This window comes from Musa acuminata, chromosome BXJ2-7 (assembly GCF_036884655.1).
Source record: "Musa acuminata AAA Group cultivar baxijiao chromosome BXJ2-7, Cavendish_Baxijiao_AAA, whole genome shotgun sequence".
In the NCBI taxonomy this organism is placed as follows: Eukaryota; Viridiplantae; Streptophyta; class Magnoliopsida; order Zingiberales; family Musaceae; genus Musa; species Musa acuminata.
Window position 1 is genome coordinate 33,897,481 of NC_088344.1, and position 23,569 is coordinate 33,921,049.

The following is a 23,569-nucleotide window of genomic DNA, read 5'->3' on the forward strand; positions in this document are numbered from 1 at the left end:
ATATATATACTGCATGACAGGCTGCATCCGGCACGAGAAGGGGTCAAGTTGAGATCAACCCGAACCGCTAATTCTGCCGGTGATATGAATGCGTGGAAGTTGCCATCCAAGAGGTGACAGCCACGTTGTGGAGATCCGTAGCTTTCCTTATTGAATGGGGTGGTCACGAGACCTCATGCTTATCACATTGCAAATTAGCGAGAAGACCAGAAGCGACGCTATCGTATCACATATCCAATTCCGTGACGCTTGGGATCCCGACACCTACTCACACCCGATGCCGGGCTCCGAAGCCACCACGGACCCCCTTCCCAAATCCTCCCACGTATACTCTCTGTCTCTCTCTCTCTGTCTCTCTCTCTCTCTCTCTCTCTCTCTCTGAATAAGATATTATGATTGCTATCTTCCAATAATGTTGTGAGAAAGCTATTATCGTGGTGTCGGTCACTCATCAATCAATTGACACATATTAGGTCTGATCCATTTTCAAAACATAAATAACGTTTAATTCGATCGATTTGATTCAGACTCGTCTGATTTAAAGCCATATCGAAATAATTGTGTATACATAAGCAACCATATGGTGGTTGTGGCAGTGTCTCTCGTGTCTCTCTCTGTAGAATGTCGATTGGTGTCATGACCCTAAAGAGTCTGCATGAGTTATTGTGATGATGAAATAAGTTTACCACGACAAGAACACCTATGGTGGTCAAACCAAGATTGCTGTTAATAGAAAAGAAAACCGCCCCCTTCAGGTAGATGATCAGTATCATGGAAAGGGGACCTCAATTAATTTCCATGCATTAATTGGGAGGTTCTCTCTCAACCCACAACTGGAAAGATGAAGAAGATAATTTGCTGATTCATGTGACAATGGAAGCACACAATTGAAATGAAAGAAAGGGAAAAACCCAGCTGACTTTGTTCAAGGCAAAAAGACAAAAAAAGCAGCACAAGTAAATGAGTCAGAGAGGTAGATAGGATATGTAAATGATGGCTGATCCTCCTCCACAAGTCATCCTATATAAACACTCACATGTTCCTTTGCACACAGAAGAAGACAAGGAGAAGGATGGGCAGGTCTCAATGCTGTGATAAGGTTGGCATCAAGAGAGGTCCATGGACGCAGGAAGAAGACACCATACTGGTATCCTACATACAGAAGCATGGTCCTGGGAATTGGAGATCGGTGCCTGCTAACACCGGTGAAAAGTGCCCCTCTGTATCTTTGGTTTTCTTCCTTCGGCTGCCAAATGCTATGTTTGATGGACTCCATTTCTGCTCTTGAATTCTAGGTTTGATGAGATGCAGTAAGAGCTGCAGATTAAGATGGACCAACTACCTCAGACCAGGAATCAAGCGTGGCAACTTCACTAAGAGCGAAGAGGGATTGATCGTTCATCTCCAATCTTTGTTAGGCAACAAGTAGATCTACATCAATCATCTCCATCGATCATGGTGACATAGTTTGCAGCTCCGGGTTGATCCTTGTGATGACTCTTACTGCAGGTGGGCAGCCATAGCTTCTTACCTTCCTCAGAGAACAGATAATGACATCAAGAACTACTGGAACACCCACCTGAAGAAGAAGATCGAGAAGCATCAAGTCGCAACCACTGGCTGCACCACTTCATCTGATTCAAACAACGGATGCCCTGAGATCATGATATCAAGATGCCACAACAACAATGCAAGTGGGAATTCTTATCACTCTAATCTCCCTTCATCCGATCTAAGCTCCTCATCATATGCTTCGAGCACACACAACATCTCGAGGCTTCTCCAAGGATGGACGAGGTGCTCTCCAAAGGCTAAACCTACTGCTCCAGATCAAGATCTAACGTGCCATGGGATCCAAATGAAGGTTGATCAGGAGAGCTGTCATCCTCTCTTCAACGAAGAGCTTAAACAGTTGCTCCCTGCTTGGGAGGAACCATCAGCAGAAGCCTCATTTTATGGGTCTCAGTCTACCCCAGCTTGTGCTGACGGAAAGAAAAGATTCGACACTCAAAACCCTCCCTTGGCAGCGCTGGAGAATTGGCTTCTTGATGAAGCTGCAAGGCAGGTAGATCTCTCAGTGGGGTATATTGATTCCATCAGCCATGCCTTCATCTGACAATCCACTGGTCATGCAACTGATACAAAATACATTAATGAGGGTCAAAAAGTGTTTTCTACTTGGTGTATGTGCTAAGCTAATGTGCAGCTTTGGTTCTTGCCTCAAATGTAACATAGTGAATGAATTTTCTGTATGATCTCAGATATAATATGAAGACTGAACTCAGATGCATCAACATGTGTCATTTTCTCAATGCACTGCAGTGGTTCCCATTCATTGAGCAAACTTGATATGATTGAGCCTAAAAAAAGGAAAGAAGAAAGAAACTGGTGTTGAGAAATTTAAGATGACAGCTTGAATCACAGCAACCCTGACAGAGCACTCTGCATGTGAGGCCACCATCTTCATTCCTTGCTGGAACCCTTTTTAAACTGGTGATTTCTTTTGCTTAAGCCAACAAATAAAAAGCTCCTGTTGTTTCATCTTGATTTTTCTCAGAACACTTCAATCAGCTAAAACTGATTGAAGATGACATAAAACATTCTAAAACAAAATCTTACTGGTTGCACATACCATACTCATACTTCTGTGTCAGCCATCTTTGATTAAGCATGTGCAATTGAATTCCATGAAAGAGACACTACCAGTTCACACAGATCATAACAGTACTACCAAATTGAGTGGTGAATGAAAGAAGAAAATTGAACATTGATGTCTTGGATGTTGATATTTCTTGAGACTGTTTCTGAGTCATCAAATCCTTGTCAAGGCACAATGTCTAATATGTATGATCTCACATGTATGAGAGCCAATGCAGATATGACACATTCAAGTGCTAGAAGCTACTGAGCTAATGGGCTTCTCAAGAACATAAAGGTTGCAGATATGACACACTGCAGACATGTATATTCAATTCCACATCCACAGATCTTTTGAGTAGTCCAGTTTGAATGTTTGATTTACCAGCCATTTTCTAGTTCTGCACCATTCTCCATATTTATAACATGAACTGGAGACCTAGATAACACATCAAGACTGCAGCAGAATATTTTGCTTTCATGATCCTCTAGATGTGACCTGTAATTTCTCTTGCAACTGTATGATAGTTGCAAGCTTCTCAATCAGCATGTTGCCTTTCCATTTAGCCACAGAAACAATGACCTCTTCCAGTAAAGGTGACACCAAATGTTAATGGTAGCACAATCATTGAGCTAAATCCCAGCCACAGCTTATTTTATGCATGCATTCCATTGAGTTGGTAACAGTTGCCCATATCAACAAGAGTTTCAATACATCCAGACCTCTACCAATGGTTGGCAAATTACATCAGCCTTCTAGTACAAGGCCTTGTACTGCATTCAAACAAGTGAAAGCAATTAACAAGAACCAAGTTTTAACACCATCGGGGTAAGAAAGAATGGTGTTAGCAGTTCTATTGAGAACAAGAGTTAAAGCTTGCAATGGGGTAAAAGATGTAAAGTAACTAGTTGCAGCTCCACCAAAATGACCAGTTTTGGCCTGTCCTCCTGATCAAAACTGAAGGAAGAACAAGCTAAACATCTGTTTCATGAAACATAAAAGGGGGTGAAATTACAAGAAGCAGGAGGCAGAGAAGAACTGCAGCATTTACTGGGTCACCATGACTAGTATCTATATGTTCTATTGATTACGTTGGAGCCATTGACTACCATTAAATTTCTGGTGTGCAGCCAAGTAAACAAAACCAGATCAGGAACACCAAAAGAAAGAAGAATCTCAAACCATATAGTTCCACTAAAACATCAAACTCACACTGGTTCAAGACTAATATATGACCAGCCTACTACAGACACTCACGTAAACAACCCTAGAATGCCCACCAGTAGCTCTACTCACAAAATGTGACCTGCTCATATACTAACTGATACAGCCACAGAAACCAGTAGATCAAGAAACAAGCAGGTGATAGATCAATTTAAGGGCACTTTGGACCACCCCTCTTGGTCTTCCAGTTGTTGTAGCAAGAGCAGACCTGCTTGTTCCCGTAGAAACCTGGAGGGACACACAGGCATTTTCTGCAGCACTTCTGGCAGAAGAACATGCATGGCTTGTGGTACTGCGTCCGGGAGCACCGCCTTGTGCACTCACCAGGGCACTCTGTAGATGGAAAGGTTCACCAAAGACTAGAGGAAATGGAAATCGATCAACATGTAAACAAAAGCTTACGGTAGCTTTTAAGGCTCCCAGATCCATATTGTCTCTGCATCACATCCAAAGCAATCCCAAGTTAAAGCTAATTGAACCCAACAAGATGATCTAAGTGTCGTGTGCAGAGAGCCTAACCTTTTGGGCGTTCAGAAACAGATCATCATCCTGCACCTCCTCAAGGACAATCTGCACGAAAGGTTGAGTGGTGAATACAAGTGTGTTGCATTGCCTAGATGCATGGCATCATGCTGCATCAGCTAGCCTTACCTCGCATGAGACCAAAGAGACTAAGATAAGAAGCAAAAGCATCATCAACGGAAGCAACTTGGCCATTGGAGAGCAGAGCATGGAGGCAGGAGGAGATGCGCTAGGTGAATATTGTAAGGAGAGCAAGAGGAGCTCCCAATGCATCCATATAAGAAGGGCTCCCCCCTCTTTACCTTCTTTTTGGGCTCGGAAAGGTGGTCAAATGGTGCGGCAAAAAGAGGCGAAAAAGGTCAGGGAAGGCATGTGCGCTCTGAGACGCAGCACACTGCACGAGATGCCGGATGTCCGTCTTCTGGCGCGCTTCGGGGAGGAGAGGAGGTGTTTAATGCGTTTGACCACTTGGCATGTTTCAACTGGACGCAGGTCAATCTTGGGAGGATCTTGTTCCACCTTTGATGTCTCTTTATGCTGAGAACGCCATGGAAATGAAAGGACCAGTGCTCGAGTGCACTTGGGACTACCTTAGAGCTGCAGGAAGACGAGAAGATTGGAGCAGCAGGATGAACTGGGTCGGCACGGCATGGGATTCTGGGGAGGAGGATATGTAATGCAGCGCATGAACAGTGAAAAGCCCTTTTACTGTCTCCCTCTCTTCTCTCCATTTGTTATTGTGATCTGATGAAGTTTTTGCTGTACTGTTTTATACTATTGAATAATTTAAAAAAAAATTAAATTTTCACTTTTTCTCCCCAAGATTTTTTTTATAAAATATTTGTATTCTTTTAAATACTCCTGACTTTTATCCCATCGATCATTATTTTTTTTTTATGGTTTCATGCTCTCATTGTTTACGTCCTCATCCGAATTGTCTACGTCTCTCGTATATTGTTAATGTCAAAACGATCGAGATAGATAATCTCATAAGAATGTGATCGAGGTACGAGTCGATATGATATGATGCTCATGTTCGTAGTAAGCGAAGATCCCGTAATTATATTTACGATTAGAATTTATAATAGAATTAAAAAAAAAAGGGTAAGATATTATCATTTTATCTTAAAGACGAATAAAAATGAGGACAAATATGATAAAAGTAAAAATAAACAAAGAACGGAGATGATAAGATAAGGGTACGACAAATGAATAGCAAAGATGACAATGACACACAACCCATGGGTAATCTCATGTTTCAGAAAAGAAAAAACACTAAGCTAAGAAAAAATAAAAAACTTATTTTATTTTTTGAATTTGACCTATATTATTTTACTGTTTTAATTTGATTAGAAAAGTTATTAGGATCACTGCCACTTCTGAAATGGGCGCAAGCATTTGTTGTATGAACATATGGCAATATTTTCATATATTTTTTTTCTAAAATAAATAACTTAAGACGGCTTAATTCAAATCTCAATTCGATTACCTTATATAAATCTTTTCCCACCTTTGATATTTATTTCAAATAATATCTCTACTTGTATCAGATTATATTTATTTGACTGTATTATCTCTAATTAATTAATCTTGGCTTAACATTCTTAATATTTCGATTCTTATATTTTTAAAAATAAAATTATATTGGGATCCCTATACTTACGAAAATAAAATATTAATAATCCTATATAAAATTTAAAAAATAAATTTATAAGATTAAAAAATATTTTATTAAAACAACGGATTAAATGTTTCAGTACATAAATCTCAATATAATTTTTAAAAATATAAAGATTAAAATACTAAAAATAACTACTTATAAGAGTTAATTTATAATTAATCCATTAATAGATTATCTCTCATTTTCGTATCTATCGAGGCTTCATCTAATCTCAGCTATTATATATTTACCTTAAATATTGTCATCAACTGATCAACTACTCGTTCATTTATATTTTAGATTATTCTTGGAAATTTGCTTCCATTACATAGATGGAAGACATATATATATATATGTATATATATATATATATATATATATATATATATATATATATATATATATATATATATATATATATATATATGTATGTATGTATACATATATATTTATATATATATGTATGTATATATATATATATATATATATACATACATATATATATATATATATATACACATATATATATATATATATATATATATATATATATATAATGTTTAGAGATTTTTAGCATATTTTATTTATTTAATTTTTTCATTAAAATCAATTGATTTGATACGAATATGAATACATAATGCATCAAATGATTTTTTATTTTTTCTTGTTTAGATTTTATTTTTATTTTTTTAATTTATTCAATCCGTTGAATTGAGAGATGATATATAACAATTTATATCTTTCTATTTAACATAAGAAACTTTGAACTTGTTCTATCCCATCTCCTCATAAATAAATAAATAAATAAAAAGAATCGATAATATATATATATATATATATTGTCGCAAAGTAGTGTTGTTTATGTTCTCTCTTCCTCTGTTACGAAACGTCGAATGGCCGTGTGGTGGAGACGGAAGAGCCCGCATCCACAGAGAGGTCCGAAATCTCCGCCAATCGAGCGAGAGGGAACCATCCGAGTTGCTCACCGTACGAAGAGCAGCTTCAAGAATCGATTTTGATGGTGATGCCTTCCTTTCCGTCCTCACATTCACCGTCGACATGAGACACAAGTCTTTTCCCCTTTCTTTGAACCAAGTTCCCACTTTTTCTGTTGATTTGGATATGGGTTGCTGTTTTTAGGGTTCTTTGGTTCAAATTCGATCATCAAAATGGCGCCTTTATGCTCGTCTTGATTGGGCGCTGAAACGGGGCGGTTTGGTTCTGGGTAGGGGTTTTGGGGGCTGCCTTTTGGTTTGGAACATGATTGATTGATGATGTTTTCTTGTAGATTTTGTTCCCAACATTTTCCCGAATTCATTTGGTTTACGCGCATGTTTCTTTGTTTACGGAGTGGAACTGTCAACATTTTGGGAATTTACTAGTGGTAGCTGCGCTCTAACCAGCTTTTCCTTGATCTTTAGTCCCGGAATTCCATTAGTTTGATTCTGTTTCTTGATTGGTTTTGGCCGCTGTTCTTCGTCCTTGTGTGGATAAAAGCCGGATGGTGCTAAATTAGGTATTTTTCCTGTGAGGTAAATAAGTACTTAATGGCCAGCAAAAGCATGCAACCATATTGGCCTGTATGCCGGAAACCCTTCTTGTTCTGTCTCTCCCTCGCCACTATCCTGGTTCTGCCCTATCTCCTCTTCTGGGGTTACGCTGGCAAGCCCCTCGTCAACCATGTTTTGCCGAAAGAGAAGATCTTTTCCATGATCGAGAGCCAGAGCACCCCTGCAAGGGACCATGAGGACGAGCCCCCGTTGTCCACGGACTCGACTTTCTTGGATCAGAATGGACCAGCCGATGAAGAGCTTGAGCGATGTGACCCGAGCAAGGCGGTCTTGAAGGTTTTCATGTATGATTTGCCTCCTGAGTTTCACTTTGGTCTCATGAGCTGGAATGACGATGGCAATAGTGTGTGGCCGGACATACGGACCAAGATCCCAGACTATCCTGGTGGGTTGAATCTTCAGCACAGCATTGAGTACTGGCTGACGCTGGATCTTTTATCTTCAAAATTCTCCGATCGGAGTGGCCCTTGCAGTGCTGTCAGGATTGAGGATTCTCGTGAAGCTGATGTTGTGTTTGTGCCTTTCTTTTCGTCTTTGAGCTACAATCGGCATTCGAAGATAATTCCACCTCAAACAGTCAGCACAAACAAGTTGTTGCAGAAGAAGTTGGTGCAGTTTTTAACAGCTCAAAAGGAGTGGAAAAGGTCAGGGGGGCGAGATCACATCATAATGGCACACCATCCAAACAGCATGTTAGATGCTCGGACAAAGTTGTGGCCATGCATGTTCATTCTTGCAGATTTTGGGCGCTACTTTCCCCATGTAGCCAATGTGGAGAAAGACGTAATTGCTCCCTACAAGCATTTGATCACGACCTTTGTGAACGACTCGTCTGGCTTTGATGATCGCCCTACTTTATTGTATTTTCAAGGAGCTATCTACAGGAAAGATGTAAGTGCTTTGCTGTTGACATTACTCTATTGTAATTTCTTTCCTAGCATATCATTTGTTTCTTGAAGTTTATCAGAAGCGTGCCTACTACTAGTAGTTGATGCATCATTTCAACTGGCATATCTTATGATTTGCCATTGGACTAATCCATAACAAAAGGTTTGTAGATGCTAAGTTTGGTCAAGTGTCTCCTTTGGGTTTTGAGCTAGTGTGAGAAGTGGTCTACGGTGCAGCACATCAAAGGTGTTGTTAACTAGAAAACAATTCTGAATTCCTTTTTTCTAAGTCAGAGTCAGTTTACTTGCCTGAATCCAGATGAACAGCATAGAGGACAAGAGCAATGATCTTCTTACATGTGCAGAACAATAGAGGGGATGAAAAGATAATATATTTCCTATAATATGTTTGCCATACATAAACAATCCAGCGAGAAGAATATTCTAAAATTTATCATCGATGATTTTATCTAGAGCAACTATGTGAGCTAAATGAGCATGGAATGTCCATAGCAAACAAACCATATATCGACACGTTTAATTCAAATGAACAAAATATTTGCTGAGAGCGAGAGAGAGAGAGAGAGAGAAAGAGAGAGAGAGAGAGAGAGAGAGAGAGAGAGAGAGAGAGAACCTGCATCTGCAATTACAAAAGCTGTGGTGTGGGGATCAAACATAAAGAATGTCTTCTCAAAAAAGATGTAGTCAAATGCCTTGTAGATCCTTGTTTGTGCTGTGTAGCTCATCATCAAATTCCATCTAAAAACTTTACTTATGATCATTAAATTCGGCTGATTTTCCGCTCATCCAGGACATAGTTATTCCCATGATTCCACTTGTTGATTCGTTGAATTAGCCACATTATTTAGGATTAAGTTGAAATGTCATGTCTTTCCTAACTAGTAAAGCATCACATTAGTCTGTGTTGAAATCAGCTTTCTTGTTGGTGTAATGCATTATATTATAAAGATTAACTTTCTTTAAATTGATCAGTAAGTTAATACAAAACCAGTTGTTGTATATTTACTCCATCAAACTAATGTAGGCTCAAAATTCTTGCTAGTTTTCGGTTTGATCTTTTCTCTAACATTGATTCATTGTTCCTAATGGATCATAGAGAAGAACGTAGTTGGAAGCCTACAATCCTAAAGGCTAGCAAGAAGGGAGTTGAAAGTCGGTATGATTGTATGAGACTAAAGGATAAAAAATGACAGATAAATTTCTTTTAACCAGGTATCCTGCATTTGGTCTTCATTTATAGGCCAAAATTTGTTGAAATTAATAATTTTTTGTTAGTCCATCAAAGTAAGGTTTGGATTAGGTAGCCAAGTCCTAGGTGTCCTCATCTGGCAGCACCTTTGACAACAATATCTGTTGTCATGAGTTACACCACTGAGCCTGAAGTTATTGTACCTAATCTACCTTCAAGCTAAGACTGAAATCCTTACCTCAAAATGCCTGGAAAAAAAACCTTTTAGAAATACACCGTACTAAAATGAAGGGTAAATTACTAGGGCCCAACTAAGCACCAAGTTGGCCTCTTTAACAATACCGGAAGCATACCTGTGCAAAATTGGATTTCCTCATGCGTGTATCTAGTGCAATGATCATGTTTTTGAGATGACCTGAGGAATATAAGCTATGTTCCTACTTTTAGCGATGGGCAACTTTATGGTAGTCTGGAGTAGTTTGGTAAAGCCTATCATATTGCATGAATGATCTTTAGCAGCTGTAGACTTTCTCAAGTCACCTAGGAAATGTATTACCTACTGTTGGATTCTTCATTCTGGTTTTGGTCAACACCTATATAAACTGCACCCGTTTTATGTTCAAGGATAAACATAATTGCTCATGATCCCAGAAAAGTTGGTGGCATCTTAAAAAATGTATTTAGTTGCTTACTGGCACACCAAGGTATCAAGATGACCTAATGGACATGTATATCTACATTTTTGGAAATTGTCACCATGCTTATCGGTAGCATAATTTAATAAGCCCAAATAGTTGCTCACAAGGGTGCTTGATCTTTTTCGGTGTTTGTAGATCCTAATAAATCTATAACTATCATGAATTGTAGAATTAGAGCAAGGGTTACATAAGAAAAATCTTAAACAGAATGAGGGAAAAGAGTTGCATTTGAAAAGCAATTCATTCTTGTTCCCATAGCTCATCTCTTGAAGACTATATTAGATGATAGGTTGGCTATATATTTTGGAACATAAAAAGTTGATTTTGAAAGTTTGAATGATTGTCGTTACCCTTTATGTACATTAGGCTATTATAAACAGAATTGATTCTGCAACAATTCCTAGGAATAATCTTGCATGAGGACTCTAAATTGAATTGCTTTGTAGGTTTTAGGTCATTGTGAACAGTGTGTGTAACTCTGTGAAGCTACATGCAGCATTGGGTTTAATGAGGAAATACAATTCAGTTTACTGGCCAAGCTTCTAGGTTGAACCAATGGTCACCATAGTTGTCTCCTCTCGCATGATTATTTTGTTATGACAAAGCTAAGTAGACAGTTAAAATGGTTGTTGTCCATATATAAGAAGTATAGCTAGAGGCAGATCTTACTTTTGATCGATTTCACTCTATAATTAGTCCATCACCTTGACTTGTGGTACATACTTTGGCTTAAACTTGGGCATTTTTTTTCTTGTTTCCAATTATTAGGCTTTGCATTGCCAAATAACACCACAGGGTTCATTTCCAATAATATCTCAAGTACATGCCTGTAATTTTAGTTTGTGAGTGATGACTTGAGAAAATTGTGCTTTAACTCATTCCTGATCTATTTCGTTGCTTTTAAGTATATAGTTTTTAAACATTGATGATACTGAATTGATATTTTGAGAATGTATTTCACTTTAGCATTCTCCACATGTTGTTCTAATTACCTCTAAATCATTTCGAACCAAAAATTTTACAAACATCTTGAGTGTACTCTTAAGAAGTAGAACTGTAAGATTGTGAAAACAGTATATCATTCGACCTGATTGCTTCTTTTGGTGTAGTTCACAAGATAAGCTAATAATTTCTTTTGATGACTCGGTGTTCAGGGAGGATCAATTCGGCAAGAGCTATTTTATCTTCTGAGAGATGAGAAAGATGTGCATTTTTCATTCGGAAGCATTGGTGGGAATGGAATCAGTGAAGCCACTCGTGGGATGCATGCATCAAAATTCTGTCTAAATATTGCCGGTGACACCCCATCTTCTAATCGACTCTTTGATGCCATAGCTAGCCACTGCATCCCGGTCATCATCAGCGATGACATCGAGCTCCCATATGAAGATATCCTTGACTATTCCAAGTTTTGCGTCTTTGTGCGTACATCTGATGCTGTTAAGAAAGGCTTTCTGATTAAATTGATCAGAGGTATAAGCCGAGAGGACTGGACCCAGATGTGGCAAAGGTTGAAGGAGGTCGAAGGCTACTATGAATTCCAGTACCCATCCAAGAAAGATGATGCAGTACAAATGATTTGGCAGGCAGTGGCCAGAAAGGTGCCAGCAATTCGACTCAAAGTACACAGATCAAGGCGATTCTCTCGGTTCGATGTATCAAATAGGACAAGTACCCCATTTAAAGTCTTCATATAGTTCATCCACCTCACAGTTGCCCTTGGCATCAAACATCTTCCACCTTGCCCAATGGATATCTCAGCAATTTATTTCCTCCTTGGACTTTGTAAAGTGGCATGCGGCTGGGAGGGCATGTTGTATTCTACATATGGATTCCGAGAACAAGTCTTGTGTTAGGACTGAAATCAGTAGGGAATTAGTTGTGGTATTATCCATATTTGCTTTACTTATTGGGAGAGACACTCTGTTGGTCTCTACCCTAATCCAAAGTTCATTCTTGAAGAATATGATATTGTTGTCATCTCCTCTGTGTTTATGTATGTGCTTTTGTGTTGAAAGATCTCTAGATGTCAACTGGCAAGATTTCTAATGTCTTTTGACTACAATATGATCAATCTAACTGAAGCTTTGTGAAGTAACTAAGAACACAGAAATAGTGAGGTTAAACAGGATGAACTATTAGAATAACTTCTTGTAGAATCATCAGATAAAACAGGAAGATGGCAAGAGCCCAAAATACAAAATGTGTCTGCAAAGATATAATATTTGAGCAGAAAAAACTCATCATGAACATAAAATAATTAACCAAAAAGATTAAATTGTCATAGTCTGAGTAGTAAAGAACCAATTTCGAATAAGATTTTTGACCTATTTAGTTATTATCTAAAAAAAATATTAGGATCAAAATTCTTTCAGCTTCAGAGCAAATCATAAAAGAGAAGTGCCAAAATAGCCTAAGCTGCAATCTCTGCCGACCGTCATTTGATGGTTAAAAGCTTGAAGACCGAAGCAGATCCCATGCGGTGCAGTGCGACGACAGCATCGCCCTGTTCGCAGAGGCCCGCAGCTTTCGCGTGCTGCATGGCGAACTCGAGCGCTTCTTCGATGGTCTCTGGGTGCGTGGCTTTCGTCATTCCGCCGCTCAACACCGGAATCAGCCCTCTGACTACCAAGCCGTGCCTCGCCGGAGCCTCGTCGCTGCAGAACCAGTCGAATGAGTCCGTCGTTATCTCCGGAACCACAATCGATAAGATCGGCACTGGTGGTCTGTACTTCGCCACCAGCTTCCCGGTGGTTCCTCCCCTGGTGAGACCGATGATGAGAACCGCCCTCGCCGAGCGAGCTGTTAGGACTGCGGACGAGGCGAGACTCTCCAAGGGGCTCGTGGGAGCAGGCGCCGCCGCCATGAGTTGCTCGAAGACAGCACCGCAGTCGAGGTAGGACTCTGCTTCGAGGCATATCTTTGCCATCGTCTCCACGGCTAAGTCAGGGTGAACGCCCGCTGCCGTCTCTCCGCTGAGCATGACGCAGTCGGTGCCGTCGAGAACCGCGTTGGCCACGTCGGTCGACTCCGCCCGCGTGGGACGAGGGGACTCGATCATGGACTCCAGCATCTGAGTCGCCGTCACCACCGGCTTCCCTTGCACGTTGCACTTGTAGATCATCAACTTCTGCGCGTAGACGATCTTCTCGATCGGGATCTCCATCCCCAGATCACCTCGAGCAACCATGAAGGCGTCGGACTTGGCGAGAATGTCGTCGAAGTTAGCCACGCCTTCCTGGTTCTCGACCTTGGACATTAGCACGATGGACTTCGCATGGTCGCCGAGCAGCTTCCTGGCTTCGATAACGTCGGATCCTTTCCTCACAAAAGACAGAGCGATGATGTCGATCTTATTGGGGACGCCCCATCGCAACATGTCTTCCTTGTCCTTCTCGGTAAGCGTAGGAAGATCTACGACGACGCCTGGAAGATTGACGTTCTTCCTCTCTCCAAGAAGAGCGGAGTTCTCGCAGCGACAGCGCACCAGGCCTGAACTGCTGTCGGAGGACAGCACGGTGAGCGTGATCGTCCCATCAGCGCAGAGTATAACGCCATCTGGTTTCAGGTCTTCAGCCAACTTGTTGTAGCTCATGGAGATCATGTTCTCGTCGCCTCGGATGCCGTAATCGGTAGAGATGATCAACTCTTGTCCCTTCTTCAGCTGGATGGGCTTGCCATCCCTCAGAAAACCAGTTCGGATCTCAGGACCCTGCATTGACCAAAGATCGACGGCCTCTTCAAACAACAACAACAACAATAAAAAACGAAGTGATGGTAAATGAGCACGGACCTTGGTGTCGAGCATGATGGCGCAGGGGATGCCGGTGATCTCCATGGCGGCCCTCAGGTTGTGCAGCGTCTCCTGGTGGTACTCGTGGGAGCCGTGGGAGAAGTTGAAGCGGGCCACTTTCATGCCCGCTCTCAGGAGCCGCTCGATCATCTCCACGGACCTCGAATCCGGCCCCAGCGTGCGCACGATCTTCGTCTTCGGCCGCCGCCATCCCGCACTCCCACACGAAGGCGAGATCAAGATTGGAGAGCGCAAAGTCCTAGACCGCAACCCAACGCAACTCAAAGGGACGGAGGAAGTTAAGGAGGAGGAGACCGAGAGAACGAAAAGACGACGACTGTGGTCCTCTCTCTCTCTCTCTATCTCTCTTTCTCTCCTGGTTGAGGACGGGATCCGTCACGATTGGGTTGCACCATAGGACGCAAAGACAACAGAGATGGAGATAGGCTAACAGTAGGCCCCACATCAGAACTCTTGTAGAAGCCAATGACGAAGCAGAACATGCATAAACCAAGAGACTTTGACTCCGAGTTCTCAAGACTTACTTACCTACCCATCTTGTTATCATATTTATTTATAGGCATAAAATAATAGCTTAAATCAAGAAAATTTTATCATATTTTTTATTTTAATTAATTAAAATTTTATTTTATCGAACTTATATAAAAGATAAAACTTTTAAAATTATCTTAAAATATAATTTTAAACTTTAGCAATTCTTTTTAAATTGCTCTTTGTAATCTTTGTAAAAGTTCTATATTCTTTGTAGAATATCATATCATATTCTTTGTAAAAAAATATCTATATAAAAAAAACACCTAAGTGGATAAGCTTCCTCTTGATATCTTATTCTTTGTAAAAATGAACTCACTATCATAATAAGTGGATAGTCTTTTGATTCTTCTTTCAAAAACCCCTTAACTTGAATTCTTATATTTAAAAAAAAAATATTTTTTTTTTCAAAAAGAAAATCCAAATAAATATTATAAAATCATCCATAAATAACAGCATAATGAGAACCTAAATAACTTGAAGTTTATGTAAAACCTATTAGATCTATTATAAACAAGCTTTAAGGGAATTTTATAAATAAAATTAATTTATTAAAAGATTGCTTGTGTGTACCATATTGATAATTTTCATAAACTTCATTACTACTTAAGATAATAAGATAAAAAAGACCCTTAACATGATTTTTCTATATCATGATATTTTATTTAAAAAATTATATATCTAAGTCTAGCATATCAATTGATACATCATCATTTGTACTTATCTAATCAACATATGAGTTAGACATTGAAATAATATATATGTTGAATCTCGGATTTTGATGATGAAGTCAATTGACAATTGTTTGTCTAATCAGTGTATTGAGATAAGTGTGCAGGATTAACTACGATGAAAGTAAGACATGCAGTAGGAGTTGCGCCGGAGTCATGACAATGATCACGTTGGGAGTTCGAGAGCTCGACGGAAGTTCGGACAGTCGTCGGAGGTTCTGCGGGAACAAATCCGAGAAGTCCAGAAGCTTGCCAAAGGAGCTCGTCGGAACTTGCCAAGTGGATCGTCGCAGTCCAGGAGTTTGCCGGAAGTCCGCAGGAGCATCACCGAGGGTTCATCGGATGATCGACGGAAGTTCGCCGGAAGAAGCGAGTGACGCACCGAAGCAAGCTGCAGAATATGTCTTAGGAAATAATCGTAGTTAGCACTTTGATTAAGTTAGAAATGGGAGGTGATCCCATTAGCTTAATCCTGGGGCAATTGGGCCCCTGAAGAACTCAAATTGGGTCGAATGGTTCAACCCATTCGGACCCAGGTTGCTGTGGGAGGTGTAACCGCCCAGGCAGGGAGGTAGCACCGCCCAGGCTATGTCTCCCAGCGAGACTGGGCGGTGCAACCGCCCCAGCCAAGAGGTGCAACCGCCCAGGGCTCAGTCTCCGAGCGAGACTGGGCGGTGCAACCTCCTCTGTTAGGAGGTAGCACCGCTAGAGCTCAAGTTTCGAGCTCTGCCAGGCGGTGCAACCTCTCCAGTCAAGCGGTGCAACCGCCTGAGCTCGGTCTTCGAGCTCTGGCAGAGAGGTGCAACCGCCCCTAACAGAAGTGGCACCGCCTAGAGGCTCAGTCTTCGAGCTCTGCCAGGTGGTGCAACCTCTCCAGTCAGGAGGTGCAACCGCCTGATCCCGGAATTCTGGGATTTGATCGTTTTGAGCTCCAAATTTGAACTGGGTTGGGGCCTATAAATACCCCACCCATTCAGCACTGAAAAGATACATAACCACACCGAATTCTTGATCTTTTATGTGATTCTAAGAGCTAAAATTTGTGTAAAGTCCAAAAGTTCTCCTCTTTCTGTTCTTCAAGTCTTGAGTTGTAAAGAGAGGAGAGAAATGTTCTGTAAGGGTTGTCTCCTGAGCCCGTCAAAAGGAGTGAAACTGTAAAAGGGCAGTTGGCCTTCGCCTATTGAAGGAAGGCCTCTAGTTGACGTCGGTGACCTCGTCGGTGGAGGAAGCCAAAAGTGGAGTAGGTCAAGACTGACCGAACCACTCTAAATCTCTGGTTTGCTTTTATTTTAAGCACTTTATCATTACTACAAACCTCCTACATAGCTACTGCTCTCTGCGCTTTTACGAACAAGTTTCTAAGTTCTGATATTTCTGAATCTGCATTCAGACGTAAATCGGTGTTTTCGTACGATCTTTACTTTGCAGTTTACATTTACGTTTTGATTCTATTTATAACTGCAAACTGTCTTCTGCGCTTTTACGAACGAGTTCCTCTGCAGTTTACGTTTACGTTTTGATTCTATTTATAACTGCAAACTGTTTTCTGCGCTTTTACAAACGAGTTCCTCTGCAGTTTACGTTTACATTTTGATTCCATTTATAACTGCAAACTGACTTCTGCACTTTTACGAACGAGTGTCTAAGTTCAGATCTTTCCGAATCTACGTTTTGACGTAAAACTTGCTAGTCATAGGTGCCCAACAAGCCAATCACGTGAGTGATGGCACGTGTGACTTGATAAAGAATCTTTTTGCTTATTATATTTTGGCGTATATCACTTTATAACTATTGCATAAATGCATATATATATTGTGATATCCTTGGATTTGTGCAATGGGAATCGGATCGTGATGAGATCACGATAATGAGATCGATTCACCTTTAAACACATATCCTAAATAATCCCGGTCATAGGTTACTCGAGAGGGACATCGTGATAACCGGATAGACTGGTGTGCTGTATACCCGTCCATATGATGGATGCAGCTGGTCTCATAGCTGCTCGTGTAGGGACACTAGGGATACAGTACAGGTGCTCATTGGAGAATGAGTTCCCTGATTGATCCGCTTACGGAATGCTGGATGGTTGATGATGCCTTATTGTCAGACAACGATTCCGTAGTCCTAGTGGTGTATCTGGTTCTTAGACTTGAGACACCAAGGATGTCCTGTATGAGTGCTCCACTCTTTGATACCAGACTTATAGGTTTGGCTGTTCCCAGATCTAGTACAGCTGGTCATTGGGAGTGGTAGTCGACCTTACGAGGGCTATTGAGTGTCGATAGAGGATCATCCACTCTCGGTATCATGAGAGGAATATCCCATGTGTTCTTGCTCAGACAAATCCCTGGCCAGGGTCATTCGGGTTGAGAGAGAAAGAGTTCTCCGGGAGAATCCGATTAGAGCGAGACTCAAGTAGAAACCGTATGGGTCTGACAGCACCATGCTCGATATACGGTCTCTGGGATATTAGATGGATGAGGGACTATAGGTACATGGTAACTGAGGACAGACAGGTCCAATGGATTGGATTCCCCTGTATCGTCTGGGGACTACGGCGTAGTGGCCTAGTACTTCCGTAGTCGATGAGTCGAGTGAATTATTACAGAGATAATAATTCACTTAGTTAGAAGGAGTTCTGACAGGTATGACTCACGGCCAGCTCGATATTGGGCCTAGAGGGTCACACACATATGGTAGGCATTGCGATGAGTAGAGGTTCGGATATGAGATATCCGACGGAGCCCTTGTCTTATTGGATGCAGATCCAATACCCACTAGGGAAAGGACCCATTAGGGTTTTGACACGGGATCTCTATAAATAGGAGGGATTCACAGCCTCATAGGCTAGAGTCTTTGCTTGCCCTTCCTATTCTCCTCTCCCTCTCCACCTCAGAGTAGGCCTGGAGTTTTGAGGAGCGTCGTCGCAACCCTGCTGTGTGGATCACCGCTAGAGAGGAGGACGCTTGACCTCCTTCACCCTCTCCTAAGGATCTGCAAGGAAAAAGGGATATACGATCTCCCTAGGTAACACAATCTCTATACGCAGTTTTGTGTTTTGCGGATTTTTACGCACCAATCTTCGCACGACGACGAACATCTTTTTAGGAATCGGGGATTTTGTTTTTCTTGTTCTTCCGCTGCGCATATGATGTCGCCCCCCAATGATTTCCCAACAGTGGTATCAGAGCCAGGTTGTTCGTGCGAATGATTGGTTTTTGAACTGCGTGTGTTGTGTTTAGGAAGAATATTGACGTCAAAATCATTGACGCAAAAGCGAGAAAGGGCAGCAACAGTTGCTGCCCTCGATCTGCGTGCGTGAAGCGCAGCCGAAGGCGGGCAGCGCAGGGGCTGCGTCTGCAGCAGCCGGTCGGCGGCCTGTTTGCAGCAGGCTTGCTGCCGGCGGGGCTGGCAACCCACGGGCAGAGGCGCCGCAGGGCAGCGGCGCCTGCCGCCGAAAGGAAGCGGCGCCTGCCGCCGCAGGGCAGCGACGCGCGACGCCTGCCGCCGCTGCTCCCGCGGGCGAAACCCCCCCACAGGGGCGGTCGCCCGGCGGTACAGCACCGCCTGCGGAGGCAGCGGCGCCCGAAGGGGGCGCCCACCCGCAGCGGCATCGCCGCCAGCGCGCGTGCCGCCTGCAAGCGAGGGCAGTGCCCTCGCCCTCGCCGCACAGGCCGCCGCCAGCAGGGTGGCGGCGGCGGCGGCGCAGCAGCGAAAAGGGGAAAGGGTATTAGGGTTTTCTGCGCAAAAGACAGTTTTGCCCCTCGGAATTTAAGAAATTCCAGTTTCTATCTTTTGTCCAAATTATGAAAATACCCTTAGGAATTGAGAAATTCCCTACATGTCCCTGATTTCAGAAAATATTAATTAATTAAAAGGTTTAGTTGATTATTATTTTTATTATTATCTAGTAGTCCTACATGATGATGATTATTTATACATGTGATGTATGATGTGTGGACGGATGATCATGGACCGTGTGATGTGTGTACTTGTGATTATTGTTATTGAGGTCTACGAACCTCCATTATATTTCTCGTTTATTGTCGGGCCTGCGTGCCTATGATTAAGTTGTAATCACATGAGGAGGCGCAGCGGGAGCGTGGATGCGATAGCGGGACCCACGAGACGGACGATCGTGATACATGGAGATGCATCAAGATATCGACGAAACCGACGAGGACGAGATGGACGATCACAGGGCATGGAGATGCACCGTTGCACACATAGATCTTGATGTGAGTGATTAGGCCTACTGGCTCGGGCCTAATCATATTAGGTTGTGGTCCATGATCATCTGGTGTGATTGCTTATACACATACTAGATATGTATATATATTTGCATGCGATGTAGATATATATTAAATATGTACATGTGTGACATGTCATATTAGGAGACCAAATCATAGAAATATCTCTCGATAATATTAAGTCGGTAAACGTGAGGCAATTAGATTGACCCACGTGGCCTTCCATCGTTATGAGTAGGAACCGAATCCCGGTGTAGGTTGAGTTGGTCGAGTCCCTCGAGACTCACCTATATCGCGATTCGCTATCTTGCTTACGACATAGAGATGTCACCGGTGACCTGAGGGCATGATATGCTTGGTCGAGTCCCTCGAGGGTATATCATCAAATCAGACTCATCTTGTAACGAAGGTGTTGACTTAACCGAGCATCATGGTTGGTCGAGTCCCTCGAGGCCATGGTGATTCGGAGGCCGAACAGGACGGGAATCACAAGGAGTTGTGATCGGCAAGAGTTGCCTACCTTTTAGGCTTAGTGTGATTGGTCGAGTCCCTCGAGGTTACACTAAGACGCTGATTGGATCCTGATCCCCACTAGAAGTCTGCCGGAGACTTCCGTTTCACGTGCTGAGGGTGTCGCGTGACTCGTTAGTAAAATAGTGGGAGCATATTAAGATAGAAGTCCATATCTTGATAGTTTATTTCTTGCAAAATCTGCATGTTATTCATTTTTGCTACATCTTTATTTTCAGAAAATGTCGCTTTCAAATCCCTTACGTGGCATACTTGATGTCAACCGCCTCACTGGTCCAAATTATACGGATTGGCTCCGTAACTTGAGAATTGTTCTCACAGCGGAGAAAATCGTGTACGTCCTTGATACAGTGATGCCTACGCCCGAAGAAGGGGCAAGCGAGGATGAGATCGCTCGCTACGTGAAGTACATTGATGACTCCACTCTTGCTCAGTGCTATATGTTGGGCTCTATGACTCCAGAGTTACAGAGACAACATGAAAAGATGGATGCCAGATCCATTCTCCTACATGTCCGTAAATTGTTTGAGGAACAGGGAAGGACTCAACGATATGAGATATCCAAGAGCCTTTTCCGCGCTAGGATGACTGAGGGGACACCGGTTCAGAACCATGTCCTAAAGATGATTGAGTGGATAGAGAAACTCACAGGTCTAGGAATGGTCCTAGAGGATAACTTGTGTGTGGACATTGTGCTTCAGTCCCTACCAGATTCCTTTTCACAGTTCATAATGAACTTTAATATGAACAAGCTTGAGGTGACTCTCCCAGAGCTCCTCAATATGTTGAGGGAGGCAGAGAGTACTATTAAGAAAGAGAAGCCAGTTCTCTACACTGGTGAGACCAGAAAGAAAAGGAAAGCAGAAAGGTCCCTTAAGAAGGGAAAGGGCAAAGGCAAACAAGGTAAAGCAAAGGTTGCTAAGAAAGACCCAACAAAGGACAAAGGCCAGTGCTTCCACTGTGGTAAAGATGGGCACTGGAAGAGAAACTGCAAAGAGTACCTTGCAGAAAGGGCGAAACAAAAGCTTGATGAAGCTTCAGGTACATTCATGATCAGTCTCCATTTGTCAGAATCTTATGATAACACATAGGTATTGGATACCGGTAGTGCTTATCATATATGCAATTCGTTGCAGGTTCTGGCAAGGCCTAAGAGACTAGAGAGAGGCGAGATGGACCTCAAGATGGGTAATGGAGCAAAAGTTGCTGTATTAGCTGTTGGCGAGGTCGCCCTACATCTGCCTAGTGGAGCTTTTATTGCATTAGATGCATGTTATTTTGTTCCTTCTATTATCAAAAATATTATCTCCATTTCATGTTTAACAGTTAGTGGATATAAATTTATTTTTGAGAACAATGGTTGTTCGATATTATTAGATGATAAGATCATCACGAAAGGAACATTGCATAATGGTTTATTTATATTAGACACCACTCCACATATCATGAATATAAATATGTCCAAAAGGAAACGAGATGAGTTGAACAGTGCATACCTGTGGCATTGTAGGCTAGGTCACATCCATGAAAGAAGGATTCAAAAGTTGCTAAATGATGGATATCTAGATCCATTCGACTATGTGTCATATGCAACTTGTGAGCCTTGCATTCGTGGAAAACTGACCAACTCTCCATTTAGTGGAACTGGAGAGAGAGCCACTGAGTTGTTGGAACTCATACATAGTGATATATGTGGACCCATGTCAACTCATGCCATTGGAGGTTACTCCTACTTCATTATATTTACTGATGATTTCTCAAGGTATGGATATGTGTACTTAATGAAGTACAAGTCCGAGGCCTTTGAGAAATTCAGAGAGTATAAGAATGAGGTGAAGAACCAGACTGGAAAGAGTATCAAAACTCTTCGATCAGATCGAGGAGGTGAGTACTTAAGTATAGAGTTTACTCAGTTCCTCAAGGACCATGGGATATTATCCCAATGGACACCTCCTTACACACCTCAGCTCAATGGTGTCTCTGAAAGGAGAAATCGTACTTTATTAGATATGGTACGGTTCATGATGAGTTTCGCTGACCTACCCATCTTATTCTGGGGATATGCCTTAGAAACCGCAGCTTACCTTCTGAACAGAGTTCCAACTAAGTCGGTAGTGTCTACACCATATGAGATATGGAAAGGGAAGAAGCCTGATCTTAAGGTTGTTAAGATTTGGGGCTGCCCAGCCCACGTTAAAAGACACAACCCCGATAAGTTAGAATCAAGGACAGAGCGATGCATATTTGTGGGATACTCCAAGGAAACTTGTGGGTATTATTTCTATCATCTCGAGGACCAAAAGGTCTTTGTAGCTAAGAGAGCAGTGTTCCTTGAGAAGGAACACATTCTTGGCGGAGATAGTGGGAGAATGATAGAGTTGAGCGAAGTTAGAGAACCAAGCTCAAGCACCACTCTACAGCCCGAGTCTGTTCAGGTACCTAATACACAAGTTTCAACTTTACGCAGGTCTGATAGAGTATCTCATCCTCCTGAGAGATATGTTGGACATATTAGAGGAGAGGATGCTGAGGATATTGATCCTCAGACCTACGAGGAGGCTATTATGAGTATAGACTCCGGGAAGTGGCAAGAAGCAATGAATTCTGAGATGGATTCTATGTACTCCAATAAGGTTTGGAACCTAGTTGATGCGCCCGAAGGTATTGTACCCATCGGTTGCAAATGGATCTTTAAGAAAAAGATCGGAGTAGATGGAAAGGTAGAGACCTATAAAGCAAGGCTAGTGGCTAAAGGGTATCGTCAAAGGCAAGGTGTTGACTACGACGAAACCTTCTCACCCGTAGCAATGCTAAAATCCATCAGAATTCTATTGGCTATTGCAGCACACTATGATTATGAGATCTGGCAGATGGATGTGAAAACCGTATTCCTCAATGGGAACCTCGAGGAGGAGGTGTATATGATGCAACCTGAGGGATTCGTGTCCAAGAACTGCCCAGATAAGGTGTGTAGGTTGCTTAGATCTATTTATGGACTAAAGCAAGCTTCCCGAAGTTGGAACATAAGATTTGATGAGGCAATCAGATCTTATGACTTCGTTAAGAACGAAGATGAGCCTTGTGTATACAGAAAGGTAAGTGGGAGCACTATCACCTTTTTGGTGTTATATGTGGATGATATCCTCATCATTGGGAATGACGTAGGAATGCTATCCACTATAAAGACTTGGTTATCTAGACACTTCTCCATAAAGGACTTAGGGGAAGCATCCTATATCTTGGGGATTAGAATCTATAGAGATAGATCTAAGAGGATGCTTGGCTTGTCCCAGTCTAGG

General features: G+C 42.0%; 4 protein-coding genes across 5 annotated transcripts; 2 read left to right on the plus strand and 2 right to left on the minus strand.

The window, feature by feature from the left end:
• The first annotated feature begins 149 nt into the window (after nt 1-149).
• LOC135586093 (transcription factor MYB60-like) lies at nt 150-2,290 on the plus strand. 2 transcript variants are annotated; one of them, XM_065118224.1, is made up of 4 exons: nt 150-325; nt 1,055-1,205; nt 1,296-1,425; nt 1,510-2,290. In XM_065118224.1, exons 1-4 carry the CDS (start codon nt 155-157, stop codon nt 2,114-2,116), a joined length of 1,059 nt encoding a protein of 352 aa, XP_064974296.1. In that variant the 5' UTR covers nt 150-154; the 3' UTR covers nt 2,117-2,290. The 2 variants fall into 2 exon arrangements, with proteins under 2 accessions (XP_064974296.1, XP_064974297.1); XM_065118225.1 differs by having other exon boundaries at nt 1,296-1,413.
• Nucleotides 2,291-3,802: 1,512 nt separating this feature from the next.
• LOC103992482 (gibberellin-regulated protein 6) lies at nt 3,803-4,687 on the minus strand. The gene is made up of 4 exons (XM_009412196.3): nt 4,514-4,687; nt 4,382-4,432; nt 4,265-4,298; nt 3,803-4,195 (listed from the first exon to the last, which is right to left on the minus strand). Exons 1-4 carry the CDS (start codon nt 4,655-4,657, stop codon nt 4,014-4,016), a joined length of 411 nt encoding a protein of 136 aa, XP_009410471.2. The 5' UTR covers nt 4,658-4,687; the 3' UTR covers nt 3,803-4,013.
• A 2,223-nt stretch (nt 4,688-6,910) lies between these two features.
• On the plus strand, nt 6,911-12,376 carry LOC135617709 (probable arabinosyltransferase ARAD1). The gene is made up of 2 exons (XM_065118226.1): nt 6,911-8,506; nt 11,565-12,376. Exons 1-2 carry the CDS (start codon nt 7,592-7,594, stop codon nt 12,105-12,107), a joined length of 1,458 nt encoding a protein of 485 aa, XP_064974298.1. The 5' UTR covers nt 6,911-7,591; the 3' UTR covers nt 12,108-12,376.
• A 471-nt stretch (nt 12,377-12,847) lies between these two features.
• Nucleotides 12,848-14,473, minus strand: LOC103992982 (pyruvate kinase, cytosolic isozyme-like). Its single transcript, XM_009412913.3, has 2 exons — nt 14,204-14,473; nt 12,848-14,122 (listed from the first exon to the last, which is right to left on the minus strand). The coding sequence occupies exons 1-2, from the start codon at nt 14,351-14,353 to the stop codon at nt 12,848-12,850; spliced, it is 1,425 nt and encodes a 474-aa protein (XP_009411188.2). The 5' UTR covers nt 14,354-14,473.
• Nucleotides 14,474-23,569: the final 9,096 nt, after the last annotated feature.

Excerpts from the sequence above, each read along its gene's own strand:
- LOC135617709 (XM_065118226.1), top strand. The coding sequence starts at position 7,592 with ATGGCCAGCAAAAGCATGCAACCATATTGGCCTGTATGCCGGAAACCC. Across the intron at positions 8,507-11,564 it reads GAGCTATCTACAGGAAAGAT|GGAGGATCAATTCGGCAAGA; the intron begins GTAAGTGCTTTG and ends CTCGGTGTTCAG.
- LOC103992982 (XM_009412913.3), bottom strand. The coding sequence starts at position 14,353 with ATGATCGAGCGGCTCCTGAGAGCGGGCATGAAAGTGGCCCGCTTCAAC. Across the intron at positions 14,123-14,203 it reads CCATCATGCTCGACACCAAG|GGTCCTGAGATCCGAACTGG; the intron begins GTCCGTGCTCAT and ends TGGTCAATGCAG.
- LOC103992482 (XM_009412196.3), bottom strand. The coding sequence starts at position 4,657 with ATGCATTGGGAGCTCCTCTTGCTCTCCTTACAATATTCACCTAGCGCA. Across the intron at positions 4,433-4,513 it reads TCTCTTTGGTCTCATGCGAG|ATTGTCCTTGAGGAGGTGCA; the intron begins GTAAGGCTAGCT and ends CCTTTCGTGCAG. Across the intron at positions 4,299-4,381 it reads TGTTTCTGAACGCCCAAAAG|AGACAATATGGATCTGGGAG; the intron begins GTTAGGCTCTCT and ends GATGTGATGCAG.
- LOC135586093 (XM_065118224.1), top strand. The coding sequence starts at position 155 with ATGGGGTGGTCACGAGACCTCATGCTTATCACATTGCAAATTAGCGAG. Across the intron at positions 1,206-1,295 it reads ATCGGTGCCTGCTAACACCG|GTTTGATGAGATGCAGTAAG; the intron begins GTGAAAAGTGCC and ends CTTGAATTCTAG. Across the intron at positions 1,426-1,509 it reads CAATCTTTGTTAGGCAACAA|GTGGGCAGCCATAGCTTCTT; the intron begins GTAGATCTACAT and ends CTCTTACTGCAG.